Below are 16394 nucleotides of genomic sequence, written 5' to 3'. Positions count from 1 at the left end.
CTTCTTTGGTCTTCCTCTCCTACTCCTTCCAGGGATCTGCACTTCACCTATTCTTCGTATTGGGTGATTAACGTCTCGACGTTGAACATGACCAAACCATCTTAACCTAGGCTCTCTCAATTTGGCATCAATTGGTGCCACACCTAGACTTCCCCTAATATACTGATTTCTAATTTTATCCTTCGCTTTGTCACTCCACTCATCCATCTAAGCATTCTCATTTCCGCCACATGCATTCGCTGTTCCTCTTTCTTCTTCACTGCCCAACATTCAGTTCCGTACATCATAGCCGGTCTTATGGCTGTTTTATAGAATTTTCCCTTCAGCTTCATTGGAATTTTTCTGTCACACAACACACCACTCGCTTCTTTCCACTTCATCCATCCAGCTCTAATTCTACTGCATGCATCTCCATCTATTTCTCCATTACTCTGTAATACCGATCCCAGGTACTTAAAACAAGTGCTTTTTATGCTTCATCCATCCAGCTCTAATTCTACTGCATGCATCTCCATCTATTTCTCCATTACTCTGTAATACCGATCCCAGGTACTTAAAACAAGTGCTTTTTACAATCAGTTCACCATCCAAAGATTATTTTATTTGTAGTAACTCCATCTTTAAATGAACATTCCAAATACTCTGTTTTTGTCCTACTAAGTTTTAAACCTTTTTCCTCCAGAGCTTGCCTCCACTGTTCCAGTTTTTGTTCTAAGTCTTTCACTATTTCCTACTAACACGACATCATCAGCATACATTGAGCACCATGGAATGTTACCCTGTAATTTCGCTGTGATCTGGTCCAAAACTAATGAGAATAAATACGGACTAAGCACAGAGCCTTGGTGCAATCCTACTTTCACATGAAATTTATCAGTCTCTCCCACACATGTCCTAACACTAGTCGTTACTCCCTCATACATATCCCTCACAATCTTTACATATTCACCAGGAACTCCTTTCTTATTGAGTGCCCACCACAGAATCTCTCGAGGAACTCTATCATATGCTTTCTCAAGATCAATGAATACCATATGAGCGTTTGTTTCTTTACTCCTGTATTTTTCCATCAACTGCCTTATAATGAAAATTGCATCTGTTGTTGATCTGCCCTGCATAAAGCCAAATTGATTCTCGGATATTTCGGTTTCTTCACGTATCCGTCTATCAATTAATCTTTCCCATATTTTCATGGTGTGGCTAAGCAGTTTTATAGCCCTGTAGTTTATACATTGTTGTATATCTACTTAAATAAAACAATTAGATATAAAAAATCACAAATTTTAGTAAAGGAAACTATCATAAATACAACTACCAATGTTGAAACGTATTTAAATACCAAGTATTTAAATACTAAAAATGTAACCAAGTTCTTGGGTAAATTTTTTTCTATCATTTCCCTTTTTGTACATTTCATATTTTTAACTTGGTATCGGAGCTAATGAACCGTAAGTCGTATTTTTATTTTATTCGAGCCTTACAATGTGAATTTTTAAAGTGGTTTAGGGTTAAATACAGCTAAACTTTATTATTTATGCCCATTTCGCCAATTTAAGTTTATATAGGCAACCCAAATTACACGGCAGAAAGTAGTGGGCTAGGATTTAGACAGAATTATCATATCAAACATCAAACTCAAGAAACTTAAAGATCGCTTAACAGTTAAGCCTTAACTACACTTACTTATAAAAAGCTTTTGGTGAGGTAGTGAGGAGTGATGTACTGATATGAGTTTAATTAGGTCAGGTTTTAAAACAAAACATGAATGAACTAGGATGAATTACAGCAGTTACTGGGTCTACTTACAGTTAAACAAAAAAGAAGTCTATCTGTGGTTAGTTTAATATGTCAAATTTTGACATTAAAAATCACATCCATCAAAATCAAAATAAAAGTAGTAGTGAAAGTGAAAGAAAGCAACAAAAAGTAGTTTTATTTAACTAAAAATATAATAATGTAATATAGTTATATGTATAGGAATATAAAAAAGTATTAAACCGTGACCATACATACCAACGAAACTAAATTTTACCTGTTGTAAGTAAGTATGTAGTTGCAATTGGTTGGGATAAAGATAAATCAAAACGTCGGTTGGGTATTGTTGATGGTGCTGAAGACGAAACACCAAACATATTTCTCCAGCCAGTGTCCGTGCCCCGTGCTCATCTCATAAATTTTGTAAGAATCGACTTCCTGATTTTTTCTTAGTTTGTGATTTTGTTGTTGGATAATAACTCTAAAATGCAGTGGCGTAGCTAGGGTGGGGCGGTCTCCACCGACATGGAGTATAGGTAATGTCAGCAGCAGCGCATCTGAAGTAACGTTTGCTAAATATACGTACAGGCTGTACATGGCTGGAATGAGGTGGTTTTAGTGGGTAGGCAGTTACGTTTTCACGCTTGATTCGCTTGGCTCCATGGGTGTCTGAATCCCACACACTGGGGTAGAGGGCAGAACACCAGTTTCTTAGGATGCTGTGGTCTACTCTGACTGTCTTATGAAGATTTCATCCTCTCTCAAAAAAAGGGTGGGGCCGGGGTTGTTTTGTTTTAAACAACAAACTTTATTTAAAACACATTTAAAACACTTAAATTAAACAAGCATTTTTTTTTTCATTTTCTTTATTAAAATAATAAATAAATATGAAAAAAATTCTCAAATACATTATACAAATTTTTTAACATACATATTACAGTAGAACCCCGATTATCTGTGCTCCTCGGGACCGAAGGGCAGCACGGATAATTGAAAAGCACAGATAATCCGAAAGTGTATTTCTTATGTATAATACATATCAGGAGCTTGGAGGAGTAAGGGCGAACTGCAAAAACGATGTTTCGGGAAAACTGAGTTAAAGTTTACAAACACGTTAGAATAGTAAGGGCGAACCAGTGATGCTACTAGATTATGCGGTTTATCGTCTCATTTCTAGTATAGCGTGCGGTCTACCGAGGGATACGGTGTACAATGTGTATTATTACAATGCCGACAAAAAATCTTTACAAAGTGAATAAAACGTGTAAATCTTAGGAATTATTATTTTAATTTTATGGCTTGTTCCCAACTAAAATAGTAAATTGATATAATAAAGTATTAACTTGTAAAATTACTATAATAATCCTTCTTATTTATGCCTTATATTCCCTTTGTAAAGATGGTTTTTGTGGGTGTCACGTTCTATCAGTACATGGGCTCATCACTACAATCTTTTCTCAGAAACGTTAACAGAATAATAAAAGGCGCCTTTGTAAGCGGAAAGTTTATCGTCAAGTACTAATAAAAATTACAATATACAATAAACTTTATGCAAATTTAATTTCTCGACTATTATGCAAATTACACCCTAATCTTTTCCTACGGTATGGAAATCCTTCAGGTAGATCTTAAAAACTTACGAGGATTTTGCAAGATTTTTATGAAATAAAAAAAGAGGTTTAATACTTTTTATTCTATAAAAATAAACATCTCTAGTGTTTTTAATAAAATTCACAATTTAATTGAATTCAATTTGATTTTCATCGTCTACGGTTGCTTTGTTTTATGTATCTCACTGTATCTCACTATCACCAATTAAAGCTACTAAGTAAGCTACAAAATTACAGAAACACCGGCGCGTTAACAGAGGAGAAGGGGCGAACTTTGAACGGAAACGCAACAAAAGCTTGTGGGTTCGCCCTTACTCTTCTAGACGATTATGCAGTTCAGTTTCTGACATGAATAGATTGGTATATTATTTCTTACGAAATTTTAGGAGTATGAAGGGCGAAAAATGCTGTTATAATAAACAGACGCATTCTTTAAAAGTATGTGAGGAAGATGAGAGTATTTTTGAAATGATCATTTTTCAGGTTCGCCCTTACTCCTCCAAGCTCCTGATATGTACCTACCATAAAAAATAACAGAAAAAAATAAATATTTCATTATGAGTCTCTCTTTCGTCATATAGAGTTTCCGTCAAGTGATTTATGATGACCTTATTTTGATAAAACCTCAAAAACGCAACTTGAGTAATAGAAAATCATAGCACGGATAATCCGCAGCACGGATAATCTGCACCCGGATAATCGGGGTTCTACTGTATTTATTTATTAATAACCAGAAGTTAACAAAATTCAAAGTTGGAAAACTTAAAACATTTTGCATACACGAGTTAATAAATTTCTCAAAACTGTTCCAGTCACATAGTAATCTTGTAATCTAAAAGTATTAGTCTGACATCTGATCAGTCACGTCATCACTGATGCAATTAAGCTCTTTAAAAATTGAAACCAACTTAACAGCTTTGACATTGACTAGCCGATTAAGTAGTTTGAAATGGTAAACTGTATGTTGAGGAGAAGAGTATTTCTATGTTGGCTGACAATGCATTAGCTGTGTGGAGCTGTTGAACAGGTTCCAATGTTGTAGTATTTATATTTTTCATAGAACGCCACTATGTCTATGGTATTACATTCTCAACTAATTGTTTATTTATTATTATTATTATGTCCCCGGTTTTACAAATAACAAAAATAAAGTATCCTAACCATAACAAATACTAAACTAAGTATTAAATAATTAATAAATATTGTTAAACAGATGATTATAATTTAAGTAAATTAAAATTCCTGAAAATATTATTAAAATGAAAATCTCTGACAATTAAAATCAAATGAAATGAAGACTCCAAGGTAAAAGTCACTTCATCTTCGATTCCTTACATACTCAGTCAGGCAGTGCTTAAATCGTACAGATCTTGTATCCACCAGATCATAAGATTGACTAAAGTTGTTTAACATCTAAAGTTGATAAGACTTAATAAACCAGAACAGTTGGTGGTATGGTCAAGTAGTTTATAGAGAAAAATTAAATCACATTTAGTTCTGTAGTCTTCTAAGGAACTGATATTTAGCTTTGACCTTAGTTCCACCAAAGACATGTTCTTTAAGTTTAATCTATAAGCACAAATCCGGAGAAACTTCTTTTGAATTTTTTCAAGGGTGTAAATGGTTAAAATAGTATGGTGACCATACTATAGAAGAATAAGACTGGATGCTACGGACGAAAGTAAGATATAAAATTCTATATGTGGGTACGGAAAGATGTCGAGAGTTTCTTGCGATAAAACCTAGATTACGGTATGCTTTATTTGACAAATTGTTAATGTGTGGGATAAATGACAAGGAACTATCAAATAACACCCCCAAATCTTTTATTTCAGTCACTCTTGATAGAACGCTTGTATTAATGTGACAGTCAAACACAACATTATTTTTAGATTTGCTAAAGGATATAACAAAACACTTATCTTTATTTAACTGGAGATAATTGGAAAGAGACCAATTGTATAGAGAAGTCAAGTCTTCCTGGATCCTTAGACAATCAGACAGATTTGAAACTTTGAAATATAGCTTAAGGTCATCGGCAAATAGCAAAAACTGACAAACTTTTATTACCTCGGAAATATCATTAATAAACAAGTTAAAGAGAAGAGGGCCCACATGTGAGCCTTGTGGGACTTGTGGGACCCCTGAACTGACCAAGATAGGAATCGAAAGTGAACCCTTTATAAAAACAAACTGAACTCTTTCATCAAGATAACTACTCAACCATGAAAGAAACCACTCAGGAAAACCAATACATCATAATTTAAAGATGAGTAAAGAATGGATCACTGTGTCAAAGGCCTTCGAGAAATCAGTATAAATGGAGTCCACTTGGTACCCATCTTCGAAAGCCTTGACAATGTAATCATTGTCAAGGCTCTTTGGATCATGGATCATGGATTTACGCTGCCTAAATCCATGTTGCTCATTAATCAAGAGATTTCCACAGTGCCAAGTAAGATATTTGTTTAAAATTCATTCAAAAAGTTTGGGGATGGCCGATAACATAACAGGTCTATAATTTTTTACATTGTCTCTGTCACCGTTTTTAAACTTGTTTAGAGAACTTATGTGGTTTAAAGGGTACACATTTTGCCTGGTAATTAATAATAATTGGCAGTGCTCCTGGATGATAATTTATAATGGATGAATGATAAGTTTATTTTCACTAAAGAGCTTATCAAGCGAATTTGCTAAAAAATGAGCTGGGGTCACAGCCATTTCCACACGCTCCTTGAAGCTCCTTCGTATCATGTACACAAATTCGCCATTTACATGTTTCAAAAAAACACCACAAAATAACTTACAGCAGGCGTTATTGCAATAGCCAAATTGGAATGCAAATTAATAATTAGTAAATAGTCTGGGGTTCCCCCCGGCAATAGCTCCTAATTGCAATTGGTCTTCTTATCTATTATTATTAAAATCAAAGTTATTAATATTATGTTTAAGAAAATATGATTTAATCAATGTTTTTTTCTAAATTTTATTTGTTTAAAACAAAAAACGCATGTTCCAAACAAAAAAAAAACGTAAAAAACAAAACAAAATAAAACATGTTTAAAACAAAATAAAACATGTTTAAAACAAAAAAAACTTTAAAAACAAAAAATTAAGTGTTTTGTATACAATTAAAAAAACATGTTTTTTTTTTCAACCCTGGGTGGGTCGGTGCACCCCCAGGTGTCACTCGTTCAGGTGACACTCTAGAGACCCGGTAACAAAAGAATGAATCGTTAATTTATTAGTGGAGTCACTGAAGGTGGATATGAGCTATTACCTCCGATTTCGTTGAACCTCCATCAATTTGCATGAAAATTGGTGAGTGGTTAGAGGATATCTCAAGGAACAAAGGTGACATGGTGCCAACTTGCGATTTTAACATGGCGGTGGATGCCACCCCTTCTCGGGGGTGAGAATTATTTTATTAAAAATAACTCCATAATTAGATAGAGGGACACATTTCAAGCGAAATTTGTTATATAAAGTTATTAAAATAAATCAAAACTTTTTGAGTTATGAAAGATCAAAGATTTTAATTTTTCTTGAGAAAAATGCATGTTTTTAACCAATTTTTCATCAATAAATCAAAAAGTGTAAGTTTTTACAAAAAAGTTATTATTATCAAAATTGAAACTAATAAAAAATGAAATAAACCCCTTACTACAAAAACTTTTTAATGTTAACTAAAAGTGAGTTATAGGTAATTGAATGTATATTTTTTTCGGCGAGTAAAAAACTCTATGTATTCAAGGTGAAATAACGGGAAACTGATGCATTTTATAACATAAACTTATTAAACATTTGTCAAAGTACTTAAAAATATCTATTAAATGAGCCCCCGAACATGTTGATAGCGTTAAAATTTATGCTCCAAAATTTTTTCAAAATTTATCTTTTAAAAATTTTTCCAAAAAATGTTATTGTTTTTTTTACTAAGTCCGTTGGTGTTTACGATATCAGGTTCATCTAAAAACTGTTTGAAAGTTAATTCCAAGTGTTATTTAAGCATGTTGAACCTAATCTTTTAAACCCCTTATTTTTTTAAAAATAAAAGGTTAAATGACCCCGCTTGCATGGTTCCCACAGCAAAATTTAAGATTTAAACGTTTCTATCTCGGTTATTTTTTACCCTATAGAAATAGTAAAACAGGTATTGTCGAAGTGAAGATCGGTGGAATAGGCGCATTTTATCAATGAAATTCGATATTTTTAAGATATTCCAGAAGCTGCTACAGATAAAATGTTTTAACGACCTATTAATCATTCATAAATACTCAACGGATATTAGTACAGTTAAAATAATTAAGACGATAACCGGACAACATTGATTTAATGAGTAAAATTTAGTTTTTTTTTAATTTAATGACAAAAAAGCAAGCCCATTAGCAGAACCCAATTAAAAATTATTTTGCACATCATATTTGAAACATTATTTGGTTGAAAAATCTCATTTTTGTTGGCAAAAAAAATATATTAATTTGTTTGGACTAAATTACAGTTGTGCTTATCTTAAAAAGGATATGTTACTATCAACATTCGCACAGTGTTGCCAAACTGAATTTTGTTATTTTGGGTGTAAATTTTTTCCACGGATCTCCGAGGGTACTATAAAATATTTAGCACAGAAAAAACTAAAATTGGGTTATATATAATTTTTACGTAAAATTGAGTATTTTTGGAGTTATTATCAAAAGAATATGAGAATTACAATAATTTTAAAAATTATGATTTTTTTAAATATCTTTTTTTCAAAAATATGCATTCTAAACCGGTCAAAATTATCGAAAACATTACTTATGCTAATATAAAGAAGTTATTGTAAGGATTACTATAAATTTTAATTTTTGTGGAAATGGCGTATGTTTTATTTTTTACTTTTTCCTAAAAAATTCGAAACGGTTCTTTTATTTTCATTATAACTTGCTTAATTTTGACGCTATTACCTTGTTATGAAGCTGTACTCGTCGAAAAAAATACACATTCAATTGCCAATAACTCACTTTGAACTAACATTAGTTTAGTTCTTTATGTGAGGAATGTATTCAATTTTTTATTATCTTCAATTTCAGTAATAGGTAATAACTTTTTTGTAAAAGCTTATAGTTTTTGATTTATACGTGAAAAACCGATTTAAAGCATGCATTTTTTACGAAAAAATAAAATCTTTAGTCTTTAATAACTCAAAAAGTGTTGATTTATTTTAATAACTTTATATAACAAATTTTGCTTATAATTTGTCCCTCTATCGACTTATGGTATTATTTTTAATAAAATAATTTTCATCCCCGAGAAGGCGTGGCATCCACCCCCAGGGTAAAAGCGCAAGTTGGCATCATGTCACCTTTGTTCCTTGAGATATCCTCTAATTACTCACCAATTTTCATGAAAATCGATGGAGGTTCAACGAAATCGGAGGTGAAAACCTTCAGTGACTGCACTATATAACTTTATTCACTTTACAATCAAAATACAATTCGATATTATTTTGTGAATGCAAGAAACCAAGAAAAGTTGAGGTCAAAGAGGCCTTTCTTGGAATTTTACTTTTAAAAGGAAAAAACCAGTTAGTATAGAAATTCTCAAGAAGCTTGAAATTGATGTTTTGGATGTTATGAAGTGCCATTCAAAGGGATACGGTAATGCAGCTGTTATTAGGGCTGCACATGGATTCGCTCCCGGGTTCAGGTAGGAAGACCTAACCCTTCGGTCATAACTTAACTTTTGGGGTATGAGTTTCGGAGCCAACTCGTGTACAATAAAAGTGGTTTTATAGGGGTTGGGAGCGAATCCATGTGTGCCGGTTATTAGTAGCATACATGAAGGAATACAATCTATTGTTAAAGCAAAAAACAAAAAGGCCATTTCTGTTGAATGTATTGATCATTTAATTAATTTGTATGGCCAGCACTCTTTTGCACAAAATACATCTGGTGTAACATTTTTCAGAACTGTATAGGCGATTTTTAATTTTTTTCCTGTTTCCATTAGCTGCTGGGAAGTGTTTATTAGATAGGGGAAAGCCGGGCAAAATGGGGTACTTAAGGTTTAAATTGGGATTTAAAAAAAATCTGTAACTTTTAAGGTCTTAAAATAAGACAAATATCATTGTTATAGTAGTAACTATTTATTAATATACTTTGAATTTAAAAAAAGTCGAAAGTTTTTTTTATTATATGAAAGAACAGAAACTAATGTAAATTGCCCCATTATGCCCGTCGTCTAGGGCAAAATGGGGTACCAAATTTAAACCAAGAAAAGCCTGTTGACAAAATTCGCATACAAGTACTACTTCATCATCCTCATCTTCTACACCTGCACATGCATTTTTAGCCCATTTAAGGAAACTGGATCAGCTTATCCATCCTTCTGTGGGACTTGAATAAAAGTTTCAGCAGAACCAGTCAGTGTCACTATCTTCGCCTTCTGAATCTGACTCTACTTTTTTGAGGTATGGTAAAAAGGGTACCCCATTTTACCCTACCTATTGGTACCCCATTTTGCCCAAAGAGCAGATTTTGAGATTATGACCTGTTTAAATTATTACAAGTTTTTATTTTTTAACATAATGACAAACGAATACTCTAGAACACATTCACTGTTAGTTGGATTATTTTTCGGCCGATATTATAAATTCGTTAACTAAAAATGCACATGTACTCTTCACAACAATCGACTAACAGTTAATTATATCTGCTTTATGACAGAAGGCGTAAACAGGCGTCTATAATATAATTTCATTAACGTCGTATAGATGGAGCGAGTGATATTGAAAAAAAAAGGGGGTGCCCCGTTTTAGGCAGCTACCCCGTTTTGCCCGCCTTTCCCCTACAGCAGGGCATCTGTTAAACAACTTTTCACAACGCGTTGGAGTGCTCTCTATGCTGCAGTTAAAGTATTGGCAGAACATTTTGATAGTGCTGCAAATGAGGAATTATGTCATCAACAAGAAAATTTAGACACAGGTGCTGCACATAACCTTATGCCCGCTGTGTGTAATTTAACACTTTGACTCCTATGTGTATCATACATAATACACAAAAGTCCGTGATAATACACATTTATGACATTTATTCTAACATGACATTTTAGTTAAATCTGACAGTTGGCACATTTTATTTTCAATTTGGAATAAAAACAAATCAAATGTGTTTCTTGCATTTATAAAATGGTATTTTCTTTGATTTGTATAGTCTTATAAATTATACAGATTATATTTGTAATATTATTATCTAATTCAAAAATTTATTTTTTTTATTATGGCGCCATCTATCGACAACTAGAATAAATGTTGTAAATGTCTGTAATCACGGACGTGCCTTTTTTTCTGCCACATACAATTTAATGCGTTAGAAAGAAATCGAAAAACTGTGACGCACTGAAAGATGATCATGAGAAAAAGAATACTCTTCGTGAGCCTATGTGTATGAATTTGATACACAAGAATAAAACTTATTCAAGCAACAAAAAGTGGTCAGGCTGTGACAACTTATGAGGATAAATAGACCCAGGAAATAAAGTGTTAACATTTCTTTGTTATCTTTTCTTTTGGAATGATGTACTAAGAGAAATAAACTTTTGTCAGATTGAATTGCTAAATAAAGGCATATCCGTTGATCAATCAGTGGCCAAAGTAGAGGCACTTCGTCTTTATATTGAAGAAAAATGTGATCATATTATAGATGAAGCAATTGATTTTGCCACAAAAAATATGAGGACTACGACACTACCACTGAAAAACGAATTCGACGTCAAAAACGAATGGATGGTGAGTTAGCTACCTATACAGAACTCACGCTTCTAGCCGCACTTCGAAAGGATACCTTGGAATGTTTTAACCTATTCAATGTTGAACTCGAAACCATGGCTCCATTGTTCAAATTTGTGCAGACACACACTTTATTTTTTACGAACAGTAGAAATTAGCTGTTTCAACAGTTTGTGACTGTTACCATGAAGAGATATCAGAAGCAGACCGTCTGCGAGAAATGCCAAGGCTCAGAAGAGATTTATAAGCGGCCAATATTACAGCTTCTAAATGGATAGCTACAGACTTTGTAAAATTCGTTGTGGAATGGGATTTCATGGAATCTCTCCCAACTTCATGGTTGCATGAAAATTGTTTATGACCATTTGTGTATCTCTTGTCTCATGTGAGAGAAATAATCACGGTTTATTAACTACGGAACATGAAGAAACACAAAACAAATATAGAAAAAGTGATTTCAAAGTTTGCCACTAGTAAAGCTAGAAAAAGAAATATTTTAATTCATTCGTATAATGTAAAACAAAAAATAAAGAACTGCTATTTACTGCAATTTCATTAACTATAATTCTTAATTTTTTCATTATTAATAACATAAATTTATCCGATTTTCGTTGATTTCAACAATCTTTATTTGTAGGATTTGGGGTGCCATCATCGATTACCGCCCCGGGTTTCACCAATACTAGCTACGCCACTGAAAAATGGATTTTAAACTAGAAGTACTTGAACATGTTAGTATGCACCAGTCAAAGAAAAATGAAAAGACTGATTTGATGGTTGGGAACTCTAATATTGAGTTAAAAAAGGAACCTCATTGTGATTTAGATACAAGTAGAATTGAGGATTCTCTGGATATTAATCCCTTTTATCAACTGAAACCTGAAATAGACATTAAGGATATAAAAATTGAGAAAAGAGAAGATGTACCTATCGAAGAAAACCAAATACTCAAAGAAGGTAATAAATTATGTTTACATAATATTTATATAATACATAATACAAATTTAACTTTCATCTTGTCATTTCACATTCGATGACGTCACATTTTGTAACATGAAATTATACCCACATTAAATCTATAAAATCCATAAGTTTTTCTGGAATAGAGAGTTGCTAATTGAGACTTTACAATTACAATAGATTATAATATTTAAATAATTTAAATCGCATTTTCAGATATTTAATAACAACTTTTACATTTTACTACAAATCCAAAACCAAATTACACTTTGTAAGCTTTAACCAAAAATTGGCTTTATTTTGTCATGTCATGTCACTCTTGTCATATTGAATGTCCATTTCCTAATTTCTCAGTTCGTCTGTGCCCATTGTACTGGCAAGTACCTAGCATTTTCGAGCAGGGAACCATGTTGCCTTTTGAGCATGTGTTCTATTATATCTAATAACATCGACTTGTAGTCACCATGTTTTGTTAAAATAACATATTTAAACCAAATATTATGGGGTTACCACTTTTAATGTTGTGCTAGTTTCAAACTACTCTGCAGAATGTAAGTAATCCCACAAGTTTTTTCATTATAACAGTCACAATTTTAACCTTTTTCTTTAGTCTAACGTGGAAATACTTCATTCTAGGCACTGAAGATGTTCTGAATTAGAATGAAAATGTTTTGCAATCCATTTGGATGACTTTTTAGATAGTTTTTAAATAAACGATTTTATACCAGAATACAAGTTGAAGTTTTTACTTCTGTATGAGTTTTTTTAATATTTATTTAGTAAATAATATCCTTAAGTGCGGCTCTCACACAAATATCCTCTTCTTCTTCTTGTAGTTCCTTCTCCTATCAGAGGTTTGCTATCATCATAGCTATCCATATCTTATTGGCGGCTGCTTTGAAAAGATGTACTAAGCTGCAACTATACCACTCTCTTAGGTTTCCCAGCCAGGAAATTATTCGTCTTCCTATGGATCTTTTACCCTTAATTTTGCCTTGCATTATGAGCCATAATATCTCTTATTTCCCACCTCTGGTAATGTGGCCTAAATATTCCAGCTTTCTTGTTTTGATGTTTTTTATGATCTCGTAATCTTTTTGTAGCCTCCTTAACACTTTTGCATTTGTAACTCGTTTGATCCAGGGTATTTTCAAAATCCTTCTGTAGCAGCACATCTTAAATGATTCCAATTTCTTTATATCATCCACTTTTAGTGTTCTGCTTTCTATTCCATACAACAAAGTCGAGTACACAGAGCTTAAGGCTCTTATCTTCAGCTCCAGAGGAAGGTACTTATCAAATAACAAACTTTTTTTTATGCATGTATGTTTTTAAACAAACAAATATCCACGGAAAGCACAATATTATTTTGTTCTAAAAAAAAACTAGGTAGAAAAAAATTACATGTTATTTTATTAAATTAGCATTTGCAAACTTTAGCATTTATCAAAAATCCTCTTTAATAAACGAGTTGAAATTTTCTTCTTTTAAAATTGGCATTGGTAGTTTTGAAATACAACTGCTGGATTTAAAAAACAAGCAGATATTGGTGTTCTGTCATTGTCCATTCTTATGAGGTGATCTACCCAGTGCAATGTTTGTATTTTTGCAAAATTTGCCATAAAGACGTTAGACCCCATCGAACAAACTATGGACACAACTCCTTCTTGTCTAGAACATCTAGGTTTGCTAACCAATATTCGGAAAGTTTAGATTGTTATAGTTCTCCAAGAGAATTTAAAGCTCAGCTTAAAAACTACGTGTGATAACTTAATATCCTTGTGTTTTGTACATTTTTTGTTAATCGTTTGTTATTTATTGTTCCTAGTTTTTATGATTAAAATTTTTAAATTGACTGTAATAACAAGCAGAAAAAAGCTCTTTTCCCTTGCAGGTCCGTTATCGCCGGCCCTGACTGTATTTTAATTTAATTGGGTGATAGCCTGTTGATAAATAAAAAATAAAGAGTTCTTTGTAATATTGGTATACCAATGAGGCAATACTGCTGTAATGAGTTGTTTTCTTTTGGTGAATATATACTTCTTCCAAGTCAGCGTCGGTCCAAATTCATGCCAAGATATTTAGCATCGTCAGCTTATGGGAGTGGGAAGTTGTTGAGTTTTACTAGTGGAATATTTCTCTTTGTAAAGTGATTGTCACTTGCGTAGATTTCGTTTCATTAACCCTGATATGCCATGTTTTTAGACACTTTGTTTGTCTGAAGGTGTCATCAGCGAATTTTGCTACAATGGTGGTAATTTATTTATTTATTACGAAATGTCCCCGTTTTACAAAAATTTAACAACAATAAAGTATCCTAACCATAACACAAATACTAAACTAAGTATTAAATAATTATTAAATATTGTTAAACAAATGATTATAATTTAAGTAACTTAAATTTCTTGAAAATATTATTAAAATGAAAATCTTCGATTCCTAACATACTCAGGCAGTGCTCAAATCTCACAGATTTTATATCCACCAGATCATAAGATTGACTAAAGTCATTTCCCAGTGTCTGAATCCTGTTAATTGGAGATAATTTGCCATAGTTTGTGTGATAGTGTTTTATAGAAAATACTGACATGTCTCTAAGAATTGTAGTGTTACATCTAAAGTTGACAAGACTTAATAAATTAGAACAGTCGGTGGTATGGTCAAGTAGTTTATAGAGAAAAATTAAATCACATTTAGTTCTGTAGTCTTCTAAGCAACTAATATTTAGCCTTGACCTTAGTTCCACCAAAGACATGTTCTTTAAGTTTAATCTATAAGCACAAATCCGGAGAAACTTATTTTGAACTTTTTCAAGGGTGTAAATATGGTTAAAATAGTATGGTGACCATACTATAGAAGCATAAGACAGGATGCTACGGACGAAAGTAATATATAAAATTCTATATGTGGGTACGAAAAGATCTCGAGAGTTTCTTGTGATAAAACCTAGATTACGGTATGCTTTACTTGACAAATTGTTAATGTGTGGGATAAATGACAAGGAACTGTTAAATAACACCCCCAAATCTTTTATTTCAGTCACTCCTGATAGAAGACTTGTATTAATGTGATAGTCAAACACAACATTATTTTTAGATTTGCTAAAGGATATAACAAAACACTTATCTTTATTCAACTGAAGACAATTGGAAAGAGACCAATTGTATAGGATTGTCTTCCTGGATCCTTGGACAATCAGACAGATTTGAAACTTTGAAATATAGCTTAAGGTCATCGGCAAATAGCAAAAACTGACAAACTTTTATTACCTCGGAAATATCATTAATAAACAAGTTAAAGAGAAGAGGGCCCACATGTGAGCCTTGTGGGACCCCTGAACTGACCAAGATAGGAATCGAAAGTGAACCCTTTATAAAAACAAACTGAACTCTTTCATCAAGATAACTACTCAACCATGAAAGAAACCACTCAGGAAAGCCAATACATCTTAATTTTAAGATGAGTAAAGAATGGACTACTGTGTCAAAGGCCTTCGAGAAATAAGTATAAAGTGAAGTCCACCTGGTACCCATCTTCGAAATCTCTGACAATGTAATCATGATACAAAACAAGATTTGTAGACATAGATTTACCCTGCCTAAATCCATGTTGCTCATTAATCAAGAGATTTCTACAGTGCCAAGTAAGATATTTGTTTAGAATTAATTCAAAATTTACAATGGTATAATTTACTTATGTCTGCCAGCAAACAAAAAGAGTGTGTGTGTACTTTGTATGCACGTAAGAAGTTATACTTCTATTATATGATTTCAACGAAATAAATATTCTTTCAACAGGTTATTTGTATTTAAAGATTAAACTAATTTTTACTTACCTACTACTTTCCAAACATTTTTATTAAAACGATACTAAAAATAAAAAAAGGGACCAGGGACCTCTCGTTCTCCGGTCGAACGCTCTACCACTGAGCTATACTCCCTTTGCTTTGACAGGTTACAAGATTTCTCATACATACTGACAAATTTAATAGACCAAGTGAAGTATAAAAATACTTTAAAATTTAAAGTAAATATACTTACTATTATTATAAAATATTACACAAAAATTATATTAAATAATACATTTACTAAAAAGACTAATATATTCTTTTAATGGCTTATTTGCGCTGATACATACATAATTTGAAAGATTAGCAACGAACTACATACTGTCTGTCTGCGCATGCGCCAGGGAATTATAAAATTTCACCCTCGATCGTAAAAAAGTATAACTTCAAAAACATTTGCATATTGTTTTTGACAAATTTTAAAACATAAAAGAATCCTTTATTAAGTACTAAA

The 16394-nt window shown here is 32.4% G+C and overlaps 1 protein-coding gene across 3 annotated transcripts in view; it reads left to right on the top strand.

Moving 5' to 3' along the window:
* Nucleotides 1-1638: 1638 nt before the first annotated feature.
* The window catches only part of LOC126879181 (zinc finger protein 271-like), a 35413-nt gene continuing 20657 nt past the window's right edge, over nucleotides 1639-16394 (top strand). The window contains exons 1-2 of one of the 3 annotated variants that reach the window (XM_050642223.1): nucleotides 1639-1834; nucleotides 11771-12090. In XM_050642223.1, coding sequence (XP_050498180.1) covers nucleotides 11835-12090 — 256 coding nt within the window. In that variant the 5' untranslated portion in view covers nucleotides 1639-1834; nucleotides 11771-11834. Of the gene's footprint in view, nucleotides 1835-1870; nucleotides 2042-11770; nucleotides 12091-16394 lie in introns of those variants that run through there. The other 2 variants (XM_050642222.1, XM_050642221.1) reach the window with 2 other exon arrangements.

This window comes from Diabrotica virgifera, chromosome 1 (assembly GCF_917563875.1).
Source record: "Diabrotica virgifera virgifera chromosome 1, PGI_DIABVI_V3a".
In the NCBI taxonomy this organism is placed as follows: Eukaryota; Metazoa; Arthropoda; class Insecta; order Coleoptera; family Chrysomelidae; genus Diabrotica; species Diabrotica virgifera.
Note: the sequence above shows the minus strand (reverse complement) of the source record. Positions and strands in the feature narration are given on the sequence as shown.